Source organism: Mobula birostris, chromosome 25 (assembly GCF_030028105.1).
Source record: "Mobula birostris isolate sMobBir1 chromosome 25, sMobBir1.hap1, whole genome shotgun sequence".
NCBI lineage: Eukaryota > Metazoa > Chordata > Chondrichthyes > Myliobatiformes > Myliobatidae > Mobula > Mobula birostris.
The window spans coordinates 16543984-16563860 of NC_092394.1; the positions used below are offsets into that span (position 1 = coordinate 16543984).

Genomic DNA, 19877 nt, shown 5'->3' on the forward strand with positions numbered 1-19877 from the left:
AGGGTAACTTCTTCACCAAGAGGAACGAACTGGCAGAAAAGTGGTTGAGGCAGATACATTAACAACATTCAAAAGAGAGTTGGACAGTAACACGAACTGGAAAGACGAGGAAATACTAAACATGGGCATCTTTAGCTGAGATAGGAATCTTGGAGGCATCAACCAAATGGGCTGAATAGCCAGTTTCTATGCTGTACAACTGTAAAGTATCAGACCATGTCTGCTCTGCAGTTTCCCAAATGAGCCACATCCAATCAATCAGCAAAATAAATAACCATTGGAATTAGTTATTTGATCAAAGACAGTCCAAAAGTAAAAAGTTATCAGTCTGATCTGTTGATTTACAGTTGCTTACAGTCAGGGTACTTTGCTACTATTAAGTACTATATTTATTTTTAAACTAGTGGAGTGGATAATGTAAGTTAGATAAGTTTCTTCATTATTTGTACTCACGTGCTGAAGGTGTCCATTTCTGACATCAGGTTAATCCTTTCTACCAGACTTACATCCACCTTCTCTTTCAGCTTTTCTTCGAGCTTTTGGAGAAATTATAAATGTAAGTATACAGATGCAACAACACCAATTAGAATATAGAACCTGCAGAAGGAAAACATCTAGCTATAAGGGACACTATCAACACATTTATTTGGACATTGACTTGTTTTTTTCTCTCTCTTCTTGGTGATGACTTGCACAATTGGACCCACCATTCCTCTGACTCCCAAGTATACTTTGCCTATTAACAGTAAAATAACTTTTAGCATGCTCAGGAGCTCAGGGTAGATTGTAATATTTCAGCAAAGTTCACATCATATTCCCTCAAGCGGTCTTTCCTAATGTTGAAACATTTATATTTGCTGAACATATTACCCTGTAGATCAGAAGTTCCCACCCTGGGGTCTACAGACCCTTTACTTTATTATATGGTCCATGACACTAAAAATGGTTGGAAACCCCTGCTGTAGATGGATAAGTAAATATATTGAAGATTTATGTAGCTACAGTTTTATCTGCTGCAGTGCAATTCATTGGATATAAAGCTCAAAGTCCCTAACATCATCATAATGCTGCTAATGTTTTACCAAGACTTTGCAGCCTATCTATTCAGTGATTATCTTTTTAAAACCTGAATGACACAGAGGAAATTTTTAAACCCCAATCTCAACTGAAAGCAATATAAAGCAAGACAAAACTCCGCAGCTCATTTGCATTTACAAATTATTCCACATTTTCAATCCATTTAAGGATTAAAAACCAATGAACATTGCATGGAGGTAAGCAGTTTGCCTTTGTTATAATGAAACTATTTACTATGTACAAAGATTCATTTCAGACCAGACAATTGCAATGTGCATTGTAGCCTGCTCTCAGTTATTCCCTGTGCATGAAATAGATACATTAAACAACTGTACTCCCACACACATATCATAATTTCAACCACCACATAACAATTTATGGCTGAATTAAGATGTAGTTTGTAATGTTTTAACAAAACACAGGCATTTCAATGGAACAGGACATATTGACTAAATTATCAAGATTACATCTTTTAACAAAAGATGGGCTATTTCCTGAAATACTTGGAAAATCCATATGGTGAGTTAACCCAATCATTAAATCATGGTTTGAAATCTTTATATTGCATTTTAAAAAAAATGATTATCACAGAAAAAAAAATTAAAGCAACAAGAATACTTTAACCCCTTTCTTAGTTGTTTTGCCATCTTGATTACAGGGGCAGGGATAAGCCATTCAGCCCCTCAAACTTGCTGTTGTTCAATTAGATCATGGCAGAACTATATCATATCATCTAATACTATATTAGATCAATGCACTACTATGGTTCCTTATTCTTTTGTGCTCTTGACTAACAAAAATACATCCTCAGTCTTAGTTTGAACATTATTGATTAAGCCGGCATCTACTAACTTCATGAAAGAATTTCTTACATTTGAAAAAAAGAGTTGGTACTGAACTATCTTGGCTGAAGGCACAATGCACAATGAAGGAAGGGCAGCATTTACATGAGTGATAGTATAAAGAGGAGGCGTGTCTGATCCACTAGAAGATATACAGTATAACTGAATGCAAAAAGCTTCTTTCCAAGCCAACTTATAATTACTAACAAATTAAGTTAACATTGTGCTGGGATCTTGCTATAAACAAAAGAGGATGCTGTCCAAGTTGCATGCCATCTTGGACAATGTCTCCTATCCACTACATAATGGACTGGTTGGGCACAGGAGTACATTCAGCCAGAGACTCATTCCACCGAGATGCAACACAGAGCGTCATAGGAAGTCATTCCTGCTGTGGCCATCAAACTTAACAACTGAGCCAATAGGCTGGTTCTGGACTTAATTCCTGGCATAATTTACATATTACTATTTAATTATTTATGGTTTTATTATTTTAATTATTTATGGTGCAACTGTAATGAAAACCAATTTCCGCCGGGATCAATAAAGTATGACTATGACTATAAAACAGCTGTCCCATTTGGTTATGTAAAGCTAATCCCAATTATGCTTCATTTTAGTTAATGTATGGTTCCCACCTGCTTTAAGAAGACTACTATCTTCCCAGTACCTGAGAAAAAAAACAAGAAAAAGTGCTTAAGTAGATCTCCCAGTAGATCTAGCACCTACCACCACCAAAACCTTCGTGAGGCGGGCCATAACACGCATTAACCATAGCTTTCCACACAACCGCAACCCAGTGTAATACGTCTACCACTGAAATAGGTCTATGTTGGACATTATCTCCCTGGCCGTACACTCATCTTTGGAGTATCTGTAAAGACGCCTCCATCAGACAATTGCTCCACCTTCAATAGTACAATTCCAAGCAAACTCATCACCAAACTACAGACATCTATATGCAATTGGATCCTTGACCAACAGACCACAATCAGGAAGGACAGGCAAAAATGTTCCCTCTAAGATGTGCGGGTGCACACATCTTTTGTTAAGTGGACAAAGAAATTTAAACTGCCTATAAAAGGTTGTCACCCTCGACCTCTGCATGTTAAGTATATTTCACGATTGTATAGAATCACATTTCCTTTTCCAGTTTCTGATGCGGACAGTGTTGACAATTTGGAGTTTGCGATGATTTGTCTGCAGATTTTAGAATTGGCTTATTTATACTGTTTATATTGAAGAAATTGTTGATTCACTATGTCGAATTCCGAAGAAGCAAAGGGTGTGAAGCGCAAAATATTTGTTAGTTCATTTAAAGTGGAATGGCTTAATGAAACAGTAGAAACTGCTACACCGAAAGCTCATGAGATCAGGAACGTGCAGCTACGAGAAATATTTATGTACAATATAGAAACTGGTGTTACCTGTCACCATGTAAAAGTCGCTGGAGAATTTGCAAGTGGGAAAAAGTGGAGCAATATTTGGAAACTTGTCTTTTTAAAGCATCATTTAGCAAGCCAAGCAAATCACACATGGACAGTGTGCAAGAACTCTGGCGAGAAAATCCTTCATTACCCGCTACAGGGCTGCTATGTATGATTCGTGAGAACGCAGATGAACGAGAGCGAAATCAATCAAACCCAGAGGAGATCAAAGTTCTCATTGACAGTGTTTTGCCAGCTGTTAAAATAAATACCTCTATATACAAAATTCAGTGTGCATATGTTGTTGCCACCGGGCAAAAAAATTGCACAACACAAGATTTTTGCGCACAGCGGTCATACAGATTAGAGGGAACGTTGACAGGCAACAAGACCTCCGCCAGGATTATATTAAACACTGGTGTTCCACAAGGTTACAACCAGAGTCGGTCACTTTACTCCCTGTACCCTCATGACTGTGTGGCCAAATTCTGCTTTAACTCCATCTACAAATTTGTAGATGATATCACTGTTATCTCGAATAACGATGAGTTGGAATACAGGAAGGAGATAGAGAACTTTGTAACATGGTGACTTCACAACAACCTTTTCCTCATTGTCAACAAGAGAAAAGTGTTGGTCACTGACTTCAGGAAGGGGGGCTCCTGTCTCCTCTCATGCTCCTGTCTACATCAGAGGTGTTGATGTTGAGAGCTTCATGTTTCTAGGAGTGAATATCACCAACAGCCCGTCCTGATCCAACCATGTAGAGCAATAGCCAAGAAAGCTCACCAATGCCTCCACTTCCTCAAGAGGCTAAAGAAATTTGGCATGCCACGTTAATTCTTACCAATGCTTATGGATGATCCATAGAAAGCATAATGGCTTGGTATGGCAAATGCTCTGCATGTGAAACTGCAGAATTATGGACACCACTCAGCACATCATGGAAGCCAGCCTCCCCTCTATGGACTCTGTCTCTACCTCTAACTACCTCAGTAAAGCAGCCAGCATGATCAAAGACCCTACCAACCCCAAACTTTCTTTCTCCTCTCCTCTTCCATTGGGAAGAAGATACAAAAAAAATCGAGAGTATATTCCATTAGGCTCAAGGACAGCTGCTGCCCCACTGTTTTAAAGCTATTAAATAGTTCCCTAGAATGATCAGATGGACTCTTGGCCTCACAGTACAACTCTTTATGACCTTGCACCTTGTTGACCAGCACAGCACTTTCTCTGTAGTTGTTGCACTTTATCCTGCAATGTTATTGTTTTACCTTGTTCTGCCGTGAAATATATACAAGAAATATTTTTTGCTGCATCTCAGTACAGTGTGACAACAATAAACCAATTCCAATGCATCCTACATATTACAGAACCACGAAATAAATGCACAAAAAAAGACTGGAAATACTCAACAATTCAGGCACATACAGTGAGTGCACTGAATTAATGCTTATAAAGCAAGATCATTAGTTTGGAGTGTTAACTTGGTTTCACCCTCTACAGATACCATCTAACCTGATGAGCATTTCCAGTCCTGTTTATCAATATACCAGATTTCAAGCAAAGAATTTATTTTTGTACCACATAAGATGCAATCCTTTAATTATTCAAAAGAATGAAAAAAATTGCATTTCTAAATGAACTTTAATTGCCACCTTTGAGATGTATTAATTGCTACTTATGTTAAGAAGAAACTAACTCTATGCACAGCCAAGCTCCACAAACAGCATTGGAATAATTGACCAGCCTGACCACTTTCATTGGTGTGGCCCAGGGCCAAACATGAGCTAGGACAGTGCCTCTCCTCTGAATATTTTTTTTTATTATGTCTCATGAGATAGAGTCTTGACTTAACATTTACCCCAAGGGATGAAAAAAAGCACAACAGTCCCCTAGAACTGCACCGAACTTCCATTGCGCTCTGACCTTGAGAATGGAGCTCAAACTGTCCAATTCTGAAGTATGAATTTAGAAAAGTTATTGAGGGAGGCAAGGTAATCACTACAATCATAACCACATATGTGGGAAACATTATGAACCTAAGATCACAAATGTTTGCCTATAATTTTTGTAGAATTATAGAAATGTTAATACAAGAGCCTATTTAGCTTATCACTGTGCCATTACTAAGTGCACAGACCTACCTACATTAAACCCATTTTCCTGGCCCTTCCACATGCTGTTTAATATTCCAATCTCTTCAAATGTTTACCCAATTCCCTTTTAAATGTTGTGATTGACACAGATTGAATAACCATTTTCAGTGAAGCAGTCCAGAGTCTAATAGCTCCTTGTACCTTAAAGACTAATCCTTGGATTGTAGTCAAATAGTTTAGTTTATTTTACATTGTGCAATGTGCTTGATATGTTACTTATACCCAGTTTAATGTAGCACTTTTATTATATAAAAAATGAATTGGATCCTTGCCCAAAAATGTTAATGTTGATGATAATTATTTTGGATAGTTTAGTTTTAAATCTAGTACTGAAGAAAATTTTGAGGCTGCTTGTTTAAGAGGCATATACAAAACTCATTATCCAGCGGGAAATGAGAGCTGCCAAGAGCACAAGCAACATCTTGCCACAGTCTAATGAACATGCTAAATCAAAACAAACAGCCTAAGCAAACACAGAAATCACACAGCCTTTTATAATTGCTTGCAATTTCCCCTTTGTGTAAGAGTCATGTTAAAGTAAAAAGGATTTATTTTGGGACTGCAATCCTCAGTTTGTGCTTGAGAATATACACATGCCGTACTCCTCCACAGCCAGGAATCAGGGAGTTGAGAAAGCATTCAAACTGGAGCAGGGTTTGTTTTCACTGCTGTTAGTGGACAATTCTGAATCAGGTTCAATAGCAGCAAAAAACATTGGGTGCAATGAGTTCACTAGAGATTGCCAAGTGGCTTTATAAACAAGAGAAAAAGTAAAGAGAATCACCTCCTGATTGCTCTAAAGATTAGCTTTATTTGTCACATGTACAAAACAAACAGTGAAATAAGCTGTTTTACATTACCATCCAACACAGTCCGATGATGTGATGTGGGCAACCCACAAGGGTCGCCATGCGCCCAGTGCCAACATAGCATGCCCACAACCTGCTAACCCTAACCATACATCTTTGAAATGCAGGAGGACACACACATGGTCACGGGGCGAACGTACAAACTTCTTAGAGACAGTGGCAGAACTTGAACCCCTATGTTACAGCCAGCGCTCTAAAGTGTTATACTAACTGCTATGCTAACGTGCTGCCCCCATTCTAAACCATCCTCTGCACAACAATAGTTACCAAAGAAGTTTAATCAAGAAACTATAATCAGCTGCAGTTTCAAATTAAAAATCAGAATCAGCATCTGAGTCAGACTAGGCACTAACATGTCTTAGTGGGAATCTCCTGCTTGACAATCTACTTTTCACAAAAGGTGCATGACTTTTCCACAGGTGCCATGATCATTGAAAGGAAATAGATTGTCCATTAAGTTAGAAAGTCACAACAGTTTAGAAATAAGATGAGAAGACCAACCTGACAATGAATAAAACCTACCATTGTTAAGTTCCAGGTAATTTTTAAAGCAATATGCAATATCTTATAATGTTAGAGCCTGGTTGCATTTTCATGTTTTTATGTCTGCTGATGACACACCAGTGGAATTCTTGAACTACGATGTAACCATAAAACTGCAGAAACATTTATAAACCTAGATCACAGACTAAAGCTGGAAGCACTTGGCCAGTCTCCATCTAGCTCCCACAGCAGTATCTGATGGTGACCAAAGGAGTTTATCCAATGAGTCATTGAACCACACAGATCAGGAAGATCCCCCCACCCCCACATTTGAAGGAACTGAGCCAACCGGATGCATTAACTATCCTGGAGGCACAGTAAGTTGTCTTGGTGTCCCTGGAGTCTATCATCTGGAATCTCTATTGTTAATTAGATAGAACTACTGGACAGACCACATGTGAAATAACTAAAGATGTAAATATGATTGCAAGCCTCTCTCACAATCAAACAACTTGCCAACATCAAGGCTCACGCATTAAAAACTCCTTGTGCAAAGTACTAGAGTACAACCTCCACAGTTCAACTGGGTTCAGCAAATACTTTCCTACCTTGTATAGATAGGAACAGGATTCAGCAAAGTCCAACCAACTAATCATTCCTTTCACTTAGTGAGGTCCCATGACAATCATTCATGAGCACCTTTCACATACTTCACAAAATAATGTTATTTCCTTCCTGAGAGATCACACCTTAGTTAAATGTTAAATGACTGCACGTCCTATGGAGTAGTACTTGCTTGGTACTAGATCAGAATCTCAGCCTAAATTTTGGTGCTTAAATCTCTAGGGTTGGGCATTTATTATCGAAGTATGTATACAATATATAACCTTGAGATTCATCTCCGAAAAGACAGCCACAAAACAAAGACCCCCAAAAGAACCCATAAAAAAGACCATTGAACACCCAATGTACAGAGAGAAGAAAAACCTATCATGCAAATAGTAACTGCAAGCAAATAGCGTTCTGAAGAGAAGTCTACAAGGAGAGTCCGAGACTCGTAGATCAGCGCAGAGCCAAGTTGGCGTTGCAGAGCAGCGAGCTAACCCTGCCCATCCCTCAACATCCTGACCTTTTCAATACGCTGTGGTGCCCGGACCTCGTCACCACGATTTGGCCTGTACCCGACCTTTCCAATTCGGCGTGGTGTTTAGATCGTCGTCTAAACATCGGGTTCAGTCACCTTGATATGCTCTGGTGCTTGGACCCTGCTGCCTCGATCTTTCCAATTTGGCATGGGCTCTTAAGTCGATTGAACCTCGGGTCTTCCTCGCTCTCAGCGACAGGCCTGATGCCTCGCCTCACTTGGACTACATCAAATTGCCTCCAAGTCCAAGGTGAAGTTACAGATATTACTTGCAATGATCGTTTGCCAGAAAAAGTGTGATTAGCAAAGTATTTAGTTGTTTTCCTTGTTTAGTTAGAACCAGCCAGAGATCACTGAGATTCACCCACACCATCTTAAATCAGAAATTATGGATCTATTGAGTATGCCTGCAAGAAATTGAATCTCAGGGCTGCATATGATGACATATATGTACTTCAATAATAAATTCACTTGGAACTTCAAAATTTTTCAAGACCTTGCATTCAGCTAATAGCTCCTCTTAATGCTTGAGCATGGCAACAAAGATGAATGATAAAGAACACACAAATGCTCGGCACTAAGTAGTACGTATTCCAGCACGATCAAGTCAAATCAATTCAGTGAAGGGACACTTCTGTACAACAGGCTCAATAAGGCAACAGGAAGTGGGGTACAAATGTGATACAAGAAGTCACTCTCTAAACTGTTTAATGATCCCTTATTAAAGCAAGCATACTTAAAACTATTTACTTGAGGCTACTTGTACTGGAAAAAGTTACTGTTTCAGGCCTGCCGTTACTGGAATCAATCTACAGAAATCCCTTAGGGTAGATTTTAGGATAAGCACATTCAATATAAATAGAACTGTGTATTACTGCATGCTTTAGACTGTGATCTAGTTCTGTTAATTGAAAGCTGTTTTCTTGCACTGAATAAATGTGTATGGTCTGGTCATTTAAAGTATATAGCTCGACATTCAGTGGCCACTTTATTAGGTACACCTGTGCACCTGCTTGCTAATGCAAATATCTAATCAGCTAAACATGTGGCAGTAGCTCAATGCGTGAAAGCATGCAGACACGCTCAAGATGGGGCGCCGTGGTAGTGTTGCAATTAGCGCAACATTATTACAGCTCAGGGCATCGGAATTCAGAGTTCAATCCCGGCGTTCTCTGTATGTTCTCCCTGTGGAATGTGTGGGTTTGTTCTGGGTCCTCTGGTTTCCTCCTACAGTTCAAAGACCTATTGGGTAGGTTAATTGGTCATTGTAACTTGTCCTGTGATTAGGTTAGGGTTAACTCGGGGTGACTGGAGGTTTTGAAGGGTCAGAAGGGCCTGCATCCCTAATAAATAAAAATAAAATAAGATGTTTAGTTGTTGTTCAGAATGGGGAAGAAATGTGATCTAAGTGACTTTGAAGTTGGAGTGAATGTTGGTGCCAGACGGGGTGGTTTCAGCATCTCAGAAACTGCTGATCTCCTGGGATCTTCCACACACCAGTCTCCAGAGTTTACAGAGAATGGTACGATACACAAAATACATCCAGTGAGTGGCATTTCTGTGGGAGAAAATGCCCTGTCAATGAGAGAGGTCAGAGGAGAATGGCCAGAATGGTTCAAGCTGACAGGAAGGTGACAGCAACTCAAAAAACCACACACTACAACAGAGGTGTGCAGAAGAGCATCTCAGAATGCAAAGTGCATGGCACCATGAAGTGGATATGCTACAGCTGCAGAATGGGTTCTGTTCCTGTACCATCTGAAAAGTGGACACTGGGTGTATATTAACAAGGGAACAAAGTTCTGGCCATTAATGTTAAACATGGTGGCTGCAACCAATGTTCAAAGCTCAAAAGAAATCCTTAACACGGAGTCCACAGATGGTAAAATCAGTTCAGTGTTGGAGTGAGTGAAGTTACCCTCTCCGATTCAAGATCCTTATGGTTGAGGGCCAATAACTGTTCCTGATCCTGGTGGTGTAGGACTTGAGGCTCCTGTACTTCCTTCCCGATGGCAGTAGCAAGAAGAGAGCATGGTCTGGATGGTGGGGTCTCTGATGTTGGATGCTGCTTTCTTGTGACAGCGCTCTGTGTAAATGTGATCAATGGTGGGAAGGGCTTTATCTGTGATGGAGTGGGCAGTGCCCACTACTTTCTGTAGGCTTTTTTGTTCAAGGGTATTGGTGTTCCCATCCCATGCCTTGATGTAGCCAGTCAGTATACTCTCCATCACGCATCGATAGAGGTCTGTCCAAGTTTTAGATGGCATGCCAAACCTGCGCAAGCTTTTTAAGAAGGTAGAGACGCTGCTGTGCCTTCTTTGTATGTCCCAACCACATAGTTTTACACTAAAAGCACCACTTTAGGAAACAACAGGCATATTGTACTCTTCGCTACATTTAAGTAGAGAACCTATTGAAGAGTTTACTTCTTATTTTGCACTCAAACTACAGTACATTATTATGTTAGCAATTATTTGCAAGTGGCTTACTTGCTTTGTGCTAACACCACTCTTGCCCCCCACCCCACCTGGTCTCCTGTGCAAAGTAGGACACTCACCTGTTGTGTTGTTGCCAGGCAATACTCAGCTGTGCTGAGGATACTGCAAATGAGGCAGAGCTCCTCCAGTGTGAACTTCGCAACCTCAGAGCCTTCCTTCTCCTTCAGCAGACTGGAGATGGTTAAGCCAGTGCTGCTGCTGGTGGTTCTGAACAGAAAGAAAATAATAACATGCACTACTGACAAAAGAAGAAAACAAGCGTATAAAGTTCGACAGGCTCTGCAGATTCCAAGCTGAGATCTGTGTCATTCCCCTCAAAGTGATACCGAATGGTTAGATTTTCTCCAGTACTGCCCCTACAAACACTCAAAATCTAATTCATCTTAAGGTCACCATAGTTTCAATAGGCTGAAGGGCCAGTTTCCACGTTGTATTGTTTTTTGATTCTCTTTGATACATTGACAAAATGCAGTCAATATTACCAAATAACTTCACTCCCACCAGAACTGAACTGATTCCACAACCTATCGACACCATTTCAAGGGCTCTGCAACTCATGTTCTTAATATTATTTATTAATTAATTAATTTTGTGGGGTTTTTTGGGTATTTGTACATTGGTTGCTTCTCCGTTTTTGTGTGTAGTACTTCATTGATTCAATTGTGTTTCTTTGATTCTACTGTGAATGCCCACAAGCAATTTAACCTCAGAGTAGCGTATGGTGACATAGAAGTTCAAAGTAAATTTAACATCAAAGTACATACAGTGGCATGCAAAAGTTTGGGCACCCCCAGTCAAAATTTCTGTTACTATGAATAGCTAAGCGAGTAAAAGATGATCTGACTTCCAACAGGCATAAAGTTAAAGATGACACATTTCTTTAATATTTTAAGATTACTTTTTTATTTCCATCTTTTACAGTTTCAAAATAACAAAAAAGGACCCCAAAGCAAAAGTTTGGGCACCCTGCATGGTCAGGACTTAGTAACACCCCCTTTGGCAAGTATCACAGCTTCTAAACGCTTTCCGAAGCCAGCTAAGAATATTTCAATTCTTGTTTGGGGGATTTTCACCCATTCTTCCTTGCAAAAGGCTTCTAGTTCTGTGAGGTTCTTGAGCCATCTTGCATGTACTGCTCTTTTGAGGTCTATCCACAGATTTTTGATGATGTTTTGGTCGGGGGACTGTGAGGGCCATAGCAAAACCTTCAGCTTGCGCCTCTTGAGGTCGTCCATTGTGGATTTTGAGGTGTGTTTAGGATCATTATCCTGTTGTAGAAGCCATCCTCTTTTCATCTTCAGATTTTTTTTACAGACGGTATGATGTTTGCTTCTAGAATTTGCTGGTATTTAATTGAATTCATTCTTCCCTCTCCAGTGAAATGTTCCCCATGCACTGGCTGCAACACAAGCCCAAAGCATAATCGATCCACCCCCGTGCTTAACAGTTGGAGAAATTCTGCACCCTTTTTTCTCCAAACATACCTTTGCTCATTGCAGTCAAAAAGTGCTATTTTATCTTCATCAGTCCATAGGACTTGTTTCCAAAATGCATCAGGCTTGTTTATATGTTCCTTTGCAAACTTCTGACACTGAATATTGTGGTGAGGACGCAGGAAAGGTTTTCTTCTGATGACTCTTCCATGAAGGTCATATTTGTGCAGGTGTTGCTGCACAGTAGAACAGTACACCACCACTCCAGAGTCTGCTAAATCTTCCTGAAGGTCAAATGGGGGTTTTGATTTGCCTTTCTAGCAATCCTACAAGCAGTTCTCTCAGACCAAGTTTTTCTTGGTCTTCCAGACCTCAACTTGACCTCCACTGTTCCTGTTAACTGCCATTTCTTAATTACATTACGAACTGAGGAAACGGCTACCTGAAAATGCTTTGCTATCTTCTTATAGCCTTCTCCTGCTTTGTGGGCATCATTTATTTTAATTTTCAGAGTGCTAGGCAGCTGCTTCGAGGAGCCCATGGCTGCTGATTATTGGGACAAGGTTTGAGGAGTCAGAGTATTTAGAAAGCTTTGAAATTTGCATCACCTGGCCTTTCCTAACGATGACTGTGACAAGCCATTGCCCTTACAAGCTAATTAAGGTCTGAGACCTTGGTAAAAGTTATCTGAGAGCTCAAATCTCTTGGGATGCCCAAACTTTTGCATGGTGCTCCTTTCCTTTTTTTCACTCTTAGAATTGTACAAAACAAAAATAATACACTAATCTTACTTAAAATGTTGAAAAGAATGTTTCATCTTTAACTTTATGACTTTTGGAGATCAGTTCATCTTCTACTCACTTAACTGTTCACAGTAACAGAAATTTTGACCAGGGGTGCCCAAATGTTTGCATGCCACTGTATATGTCACCATGTACTACCCTGAGATTCATTTTCATGTGGCAAATAACAGTAAATACAAAGAAACACAACAGAATCAAAGAAAATCTTCACACAACCAAATGGACAAACAACCACTGTGCAAAAGGCAGCAACCTGCAAATACAAAAAGAGAAAGCAAATAAAATAGTAATAACAAATAAATAAATAAGCAACAAATATCAGGAACGTGAGATGAAGAGTCGTTGAAAGCGAGTCCACAGGTTGTAGGAACAGTTTAGTGACACGGCAAGTGAAGTTATTCCCTCTGCTTCCCAAGCCTGATGTTTGAGGGGTAATAACTGTTCCTGAACCTGGTGGTGTGGATCCTGAGGCTCCTGTAGCTTCTTCCTGATAGCAGCAGGGAGAAGAGAGCATGGCCTGGATGGTGGGGTCCTTGATGATGGATCCTGCTTTCCTGTGACAAGCACTCCTCTTACATGTGCTCAATCGTGGGGAGAGCTTTATCCGTGAAAGACTGAGCTGTACATTGTGTATGTAGTTTGATAATAAGTTTTCTTTGAACTTTGAATGAGACCAAGGTTATAAAACTTCCAGTTTCAAGCTTTTTACAGACTAAAAAGCCCTCGACAATCTACAAATGGAGTTTCAGATATATAACAACTACTATCGTTAACCTTTACGTTTCATCAATACAAATTCTTTTTTATATACATCTGCTTCACCTTTCCTTTGCCTATGATTTCTATCCTTGGTAGAAGTTCAGATAAATAACTAGCCCAAGTGTTCTCCATGCTGCAATTTAGCCAGCCACTATGAGAGCATAAATTTTCACTGGTGTTCAGTGTTTGTTTTTCTCAAGTATTTTCACCCAAAGTATTTCTCTCCCTCACCCTTTCACCCCACCCTATACAAAATCAACAAAGTTAAGATTCAAAATTAACCATGTGGGACTTCTTAGATTCAACGGCTGATATCTCCATGCATAGTGCACACTATTCATTAAGGCCATTACATTCTAAACGGTGATGTTCAATTATATTTCAATTGTACTGCCAACACAAGGAAGATGGGATGATTTCCCATATAATTTTTCACGCAGTGGGTTACTTTGAAGCAAATGTGTTCATTGACCATTATTAAGTCTTTCAGCTTCAATAACACTTCTAGATACCAAGAACAATGTTGAATAGAAAGCTTGCCAAAAATCTGCACACAACCTGACAACCTAAAGCTGTGTAGTACCATATATGGTGAAAATGATTGCAATCCATTCCAATTAAGACCAGTTGTTCTTTCTGCCTGCATTTGATGTACTGAATATCCCAGATATGGGTACAGCACAGTCTGCTTAGAACCTTTTGTTGACCCTATTACATTTAAAAAAAATTGTGGTAGAACTCATTCCATTTTCCATCCACTACATTAATAACATGAAAATCAACTGAGCTCCAGTGCTCAAAAGAAGGAAAACAGATGCTAGAAATCTAAAATAAGAAAATAAAATGCCAGAGTAGAAATGTGGTTTTCTCCAAAAATAATGAGTATTTTATGCATTTTTCTGTTTTTATTCTAATACTCCAATACTGCTCCCAGGCAACTGTTTATACCAAATTAAACAGCCTAAAGTTGAATAATCTTCTCAGTACAATACAGAAATCAAGTGGTACCTCAATGATGCCACTTCAGTCTGATAATTCATTCTCGGTCTGAATACTTACAGGTCTACACTTTTTAAAATATATTATTTATTGCAACACAGAGTGGAATAGGCCCTTCTGGCCCTTTAAGCCACACTTGCCCAGCAATCCCTCAGTGTAATGCTAGCCCAATCACGGGACAATTTACAATGCTCAATGAAGCTACCAGCTAGTATATCTTTGGCGTGCGGTTGGAATCCAGAGCACCCATGGGGAGGATGAATGTACAAATTCCTCTACAGGCAGTGGTTGGAATTGAACCCAGGTCGCTGGTACTGTAAAGCGTTGTGCTCGCCACTACGATACTGCGCCACCTCTACACACGGCTTAAAAAGAAATCTACTCAGGCTGCGTAGGGTAAGCTTGGCATGGACCTCGGATTAGAGGTGGCTAGTCACTGAACTTGATGTCATGGAGAACTCTGCAGCTGGACAATACCACAAGAGGGCGTGGCTTCATGTCAGGTTCCCAGCACAGTAAAGCAGAGCGGTGGGGAGAGTCGGGTTTTCATTGCGTTCCTGGGCACAGCAATGGTGTTTTTAACAGATCTCTCTCTACAGTAGGACCTCATTCAGTGCTTTTAGCCCTCATGTTCCTGAAAATGCATGCTGAGCACTGAGCAAAGCACCAGTATAAATCAAATTTTGTTAAGAAGAAAACAAAATGTCAGGGAGTTAACTTGAGCTTGGAATCTAATCTACAAATGAACCTAACAGTTATAAAAAGTCCAGGCTTTTTATCTGTAAATCTTTCTTCTCATGTCATCTCAAGTATCCAGTATTTCCTATTTAAGCTGGGCCAGTTTATCCAGGATGCAGGTGCTCCATTCACTACACGTGGGGTAGTTTACTGAGGAATGCAGCTAATTGAGGTGGATTACATTGATTCGAGATGCCATTACTACAGATTTGAAATTGAGTAATCATTTGCAGTTGATTACAGAGGAAATCCTCTGCATGGCCATTTAAAAAAAAAAATCATTTCATACTCACTTAGGCAGATTTCCAGAGAGGATTTTCCATGCATATTCTCGTAAGTATTTCTGGAAAATGGTGGTTAAAGCAATCATTGGCTCTCCGGTGCTGAGTTGCGAGCACTGCACCATGCATTTCTTGTAGTAGACAAATAAATCGGCACAGCTGGGGAGCACTACTCCCCCATCGTCAGTGTTTGGCTTTGGAGGACCGTGGGCTTTGAAATCTGCCACAAATTTGTCGATCAGTTCATTGAGATTCCTAGCAAGCAGAGAAGAAGAAAAAGGAATAGTTTTATAAATACATTGAAAATATGATTAGATGTTAAAAATTCTTGTGACTGCACATGCAATCGAATGAAAGAGATAACAAATATTTAACGTTTGTTTTGTCTCTGTAACACGTAGCTTGATAAAACCTTATGTCATCAAATCTCAAGCAATCTGACTCAATGCAGCAAAGATTCACAGCAGAATACTTCAGACATAGGGAGTAAAATGTCCCCCCACCCTAATAAAATGAATTTTTCAGCTTTTCGCTCTATATCAAGTGGCATTGTAGAAGAATTTGGAAATCTATGAGCACTCCTTCTCACTGACAACACTGCTGTAGAGTCTAAAATATAGTATGTAGAGGAAGATAGTTTGCCAAATTATTAGTGCTGGATACTCAGCAGGGTGGCATGGTAGTGTTGCAGTTAGCACAACGCTTTACAGTATCAGCAACCTGGGCTGAAATCTGCTGCTTTCTGTAAGGAGTTTGTATGTTCCCCCCCCATGACCGCTGGAATTTAGAAGAATGAGGGGGGCGGGAGGCGGGGAATCTTATTGAAACCTACCGAATGTTGAAAGGACTAGATAGGGTGCACGTGGAGAGGATGTTTCCTATGGTGAAGGCATCCAGAACTAGAAGGCACAGCCTCAAAACTGAGGGGCGATCCTTTAGAACAGAGGTAAGGAGTTATTTTTGTTGACAGAGAGTAATAAATCTGTGGAATGCTCTGCCACTCTGGTGGAGGCCAAGTCCGTGGATATACTTAAGGTGGAAGTTGATAATTCCCTGATCGGTCAGAGCATCAAAGGATATGGCGAGAAGGTAGGTGTATGGGCTTGAGTGAGATCTGGGATCAGTTATGATGGAATGGCAGAGCAGACTTGATGGGCTGAATAGCCTAATTCTGCTCCTATTTCTTATGGACAGCTTAGGGTTCTTCTGGGTATTCCAGTGACCTCCTACATTTCAAAGACATACAGGTTACGGTTAGTAAGTTGTGGGCGTGCTACAGTGGCATGAGAAGCATGGTGATATTTGTGGGCTGCCCTCCCCAGCATATCCTTGAACAGTAACAGTTGGTCGTTGACGCAAATGGCACATTTCACTGTATGCTTCGATGTACACATGACAAATAAAACTAATCTTAGAGATACAGGGGCCCTTCTACAATGGAAATGTAAAATAAAACTCTTTTCTTAGATAAGGGGCCCAAACTGCTTATGATACTCCAAGTAAGGCCTCACCAGTGTCCTATAAAGCCCCAATATTACATTCTTGCTTTCCTATTCTAATCCTCTCAAAATGAATGCTAACATTGCATTTGCTTTCCTCACCACTGACATAACCTGCAGATATCTGCCTGAACAAAGCACTGTTCTCTTCCAGCTGTTCCACTGAGTACCTAAGCATTATCAGATTTGTAGGTGGCCAGATTTTATTCCTGCTCTGTCATATGCAGGCAGAGCTTGCTCTGGACACAGGTAGAAGCACTATCAGGAAGGGAAAATCCATGTAAATTTCAATCCTTGATAATCACCCAGAAATCCGTGCTAGAAGGACTCCTGGAGACGATTAAGAATTGAAACATTAGCTGATTTACCTTTCCACCTGTGTCTCCATTGTTGCCTGGGCCAAGGTCAGCTGATTCACTGCAGAACTACTTTCAGCTGTGAAGACCATTCACGTTAAAAATGGCTAATTCAGTAAAAGTCCTTGGAGATAATAGTTATGGCAGCAAGACACAAAGTTTCTGGTACTGGTGCAAGTGGGAACTGTACAGAACACCATCAAGAAGGATGGATGGGAAAAGAAACTGCTAAAAGGAAACAAAACTGTACTTTATTTACCAATAATTATTTATGGGGAATAAAACTACGTCTTGATTCTTTACTATGCCTTCAGTTTAACAATGTTATTTTGAAATACCCATTCCACAAATATCAACGCAGCACGTTAGCCTAACTACAGCACCAGCGATCACTGACTGCTGTCTGCAAGGAATTTGTTTGTTTTTCCCATAACTGTGTGTGTTTTCTCCCACATTCCAAAGATGTACAGTTAGGGCTAGTGAGTTACGTTGGCTTCGGAAGCACGGCCCAGCTCAGTCCTCTCTTACTTGATTTGATTTGCCGCAAACAATGTATGTTTCGATGTACATGTGACAAATAGTTAATCTAATTATATACCTAATTCAGCGGCAAGACAGAAGATAACAGCAAGGATTAATGTACAAGCAAAACTGAAACATAATTCACAGACAAATTAAGAGAAAGAGATGTTTGCTATTTCACAAAAGGCGATTTTGAGCTACACTGGTCTGGATTTGGGCTAGATTAATGAAAAATATCTGGAGCACAGATTTCAGACTGAGGTTAGAAATCTTGGAACCATGCCAAGGAGGAGGGTAATCTTGCCCATATGTTGCCCTACCACAAAAACTCTGAACCCAAGCATCAGCTATTTATGGGAGATATTCTTCAATGCACATTGACAATTTGTGCTAAATTGGTCATATTCAGATCATTCCTCCAGGGGCCCATCAGTTACATTTGGTTTAATCTTGGCAACAAGGATTACTTTAAAACACTGGAAAGGTAAAGCTTCTCTGGATGCAAGACAATGGATAAATAGCTGATGGATATGTCTATAGTTCAAAGCCCAGAGTCGCAAAGAAATAATAGTAAACTTGCTGATTCTGCACAAATTGACAGAAAGAAAAAGTACAACATTAATGTAATTAATTATTTTGGTCTAATGCAATTCTTGGAATCTGAAAAAAGAGAATAATGTGCTGTTAATTTGTCTTAAAGTAAAAGATTAAAAAATACCCAGAGATAAAAACTACTTTAAAAGCATTTGGTTATGAAAAGGTTTCTCAGTTTGTGCAGAAGAATTTGAGGACCACAAGAACATTACTGGATTGATGTTAGATTCCAATCTAAATCTAACTGATTTCAATCCAATTCTGAAGCAGAATTTCCAAATCAAAAGAGAGAGTGAGAAAGGGAGAGAAATATATATTCAGAACTTGATCCCTTTAGATTACTGCACTAAACTACATGCAGATCTTGGACAGTTAAAGCAGAATTTTTGGACCAAAAACATTTTCCATTTTACTCAGATTACTGCCAAATAAAACAACAATATTCTTTGACTTACATTTCCAAAGCTACATCTGCAACTTAAATAAAGTAGTTTGATAAGGCACCTTCGTCAGTGTTTTCTTATCCTAGTTATTATCAACAAATCCACAAGTGGTACAATTATGTTCAAAGGTACAAACTATAATGTTAGAAGCTTTAACTATGTATTAGGCAAAAGGAAACGTACGACAGCATTAAACATTAGGGTGATGTGGTAGCACAATTAGTCTCACAGCTCTACAACCTCCACTCCAGTGCTGACTGTGTGGAGTTTGAATGTTCGCTCTGGGTTTCTTTTGGTGCCCTGTTTTACTCCCACATCCCAAGAATCTGAGGGTTAGAGGGATAATTGTCTACTGTAACTCACTCCTGGTATGTAAGTAACCGATAGAATCTGGGGGCCATTGACAGCAACTGGATCCTTGACTTCCTCATCAGGGGACTGCAGTCAGTGTGTGTTAGGGCATTTTTGGGTTTAGGACATATAGCGAATATTGACTTCAGCAACCAACCTTCAGATCTGAATATGCACTGAAGATTAAATCTAAACTGCAACTCTGAACAATGGGTTCCTAAAAACCATAAGACACCCCAGTTAATTGGAAGACCAGACAATGCTGATTTAAATTTGATTTAAGCATTTGGGTGTCTGTCGTAAGGGTGTGAAGGAGAGATGTGTGAAAGTGTACCGTTCAAAGGAACCATTTTAAAAATGGAAATATGGTGTTTTATTCAAAGGAAGCATTGTAAATATGGAATTGTCCTGAATTTTCTTTGACCTTTAGCACATAAAACGTCATGTAATGCTGGGTCAAGCAGACCGCTTGCTCCGAAAGGGAGGGAGGGAGGGTCTCTCTCTCTCTCTCTCTCTCTCTCTCATCAGAAATAACACCTCCTCGCTGACATTCAATGCTGGTGCACCCCAAGGATACATACTTAGTCCACTGCTCTACTC

General features: G+C 39.8%; 1 protein-coding gene across 3 annotated transcripts in view; it reads right to left on the reverse strand.

The window, feature by feature from the left end:
* Window positions 1–19877, reverse strand: part of vps53 (VPS53 subunit of GARP complex) — a 271204-nt gene that overhangs the window by 100647 nt on the left and 150680 nt on the right. For all 3 annotated transcript variants that reach the window (XM_072243137.1, XM_072243138.1, XM_072243139.1), the window contains exons 14-16: window positions 15525–15767; window positions 10559–10706; window positions 454–536 (exon numbers count right to left, since the gene is read on the reverse strand). In XM_072243137.1, the coding sequence (XP_072099238.1) occupies window positions 454–536; window positions 10559–10706; window positions 15525–15767 (474 nt within the window). The remainder of the gene's footprint in view (window positions 1–453; window positions 537–10558; window positions 10707–15524; window positions 15768–19877) is intronic.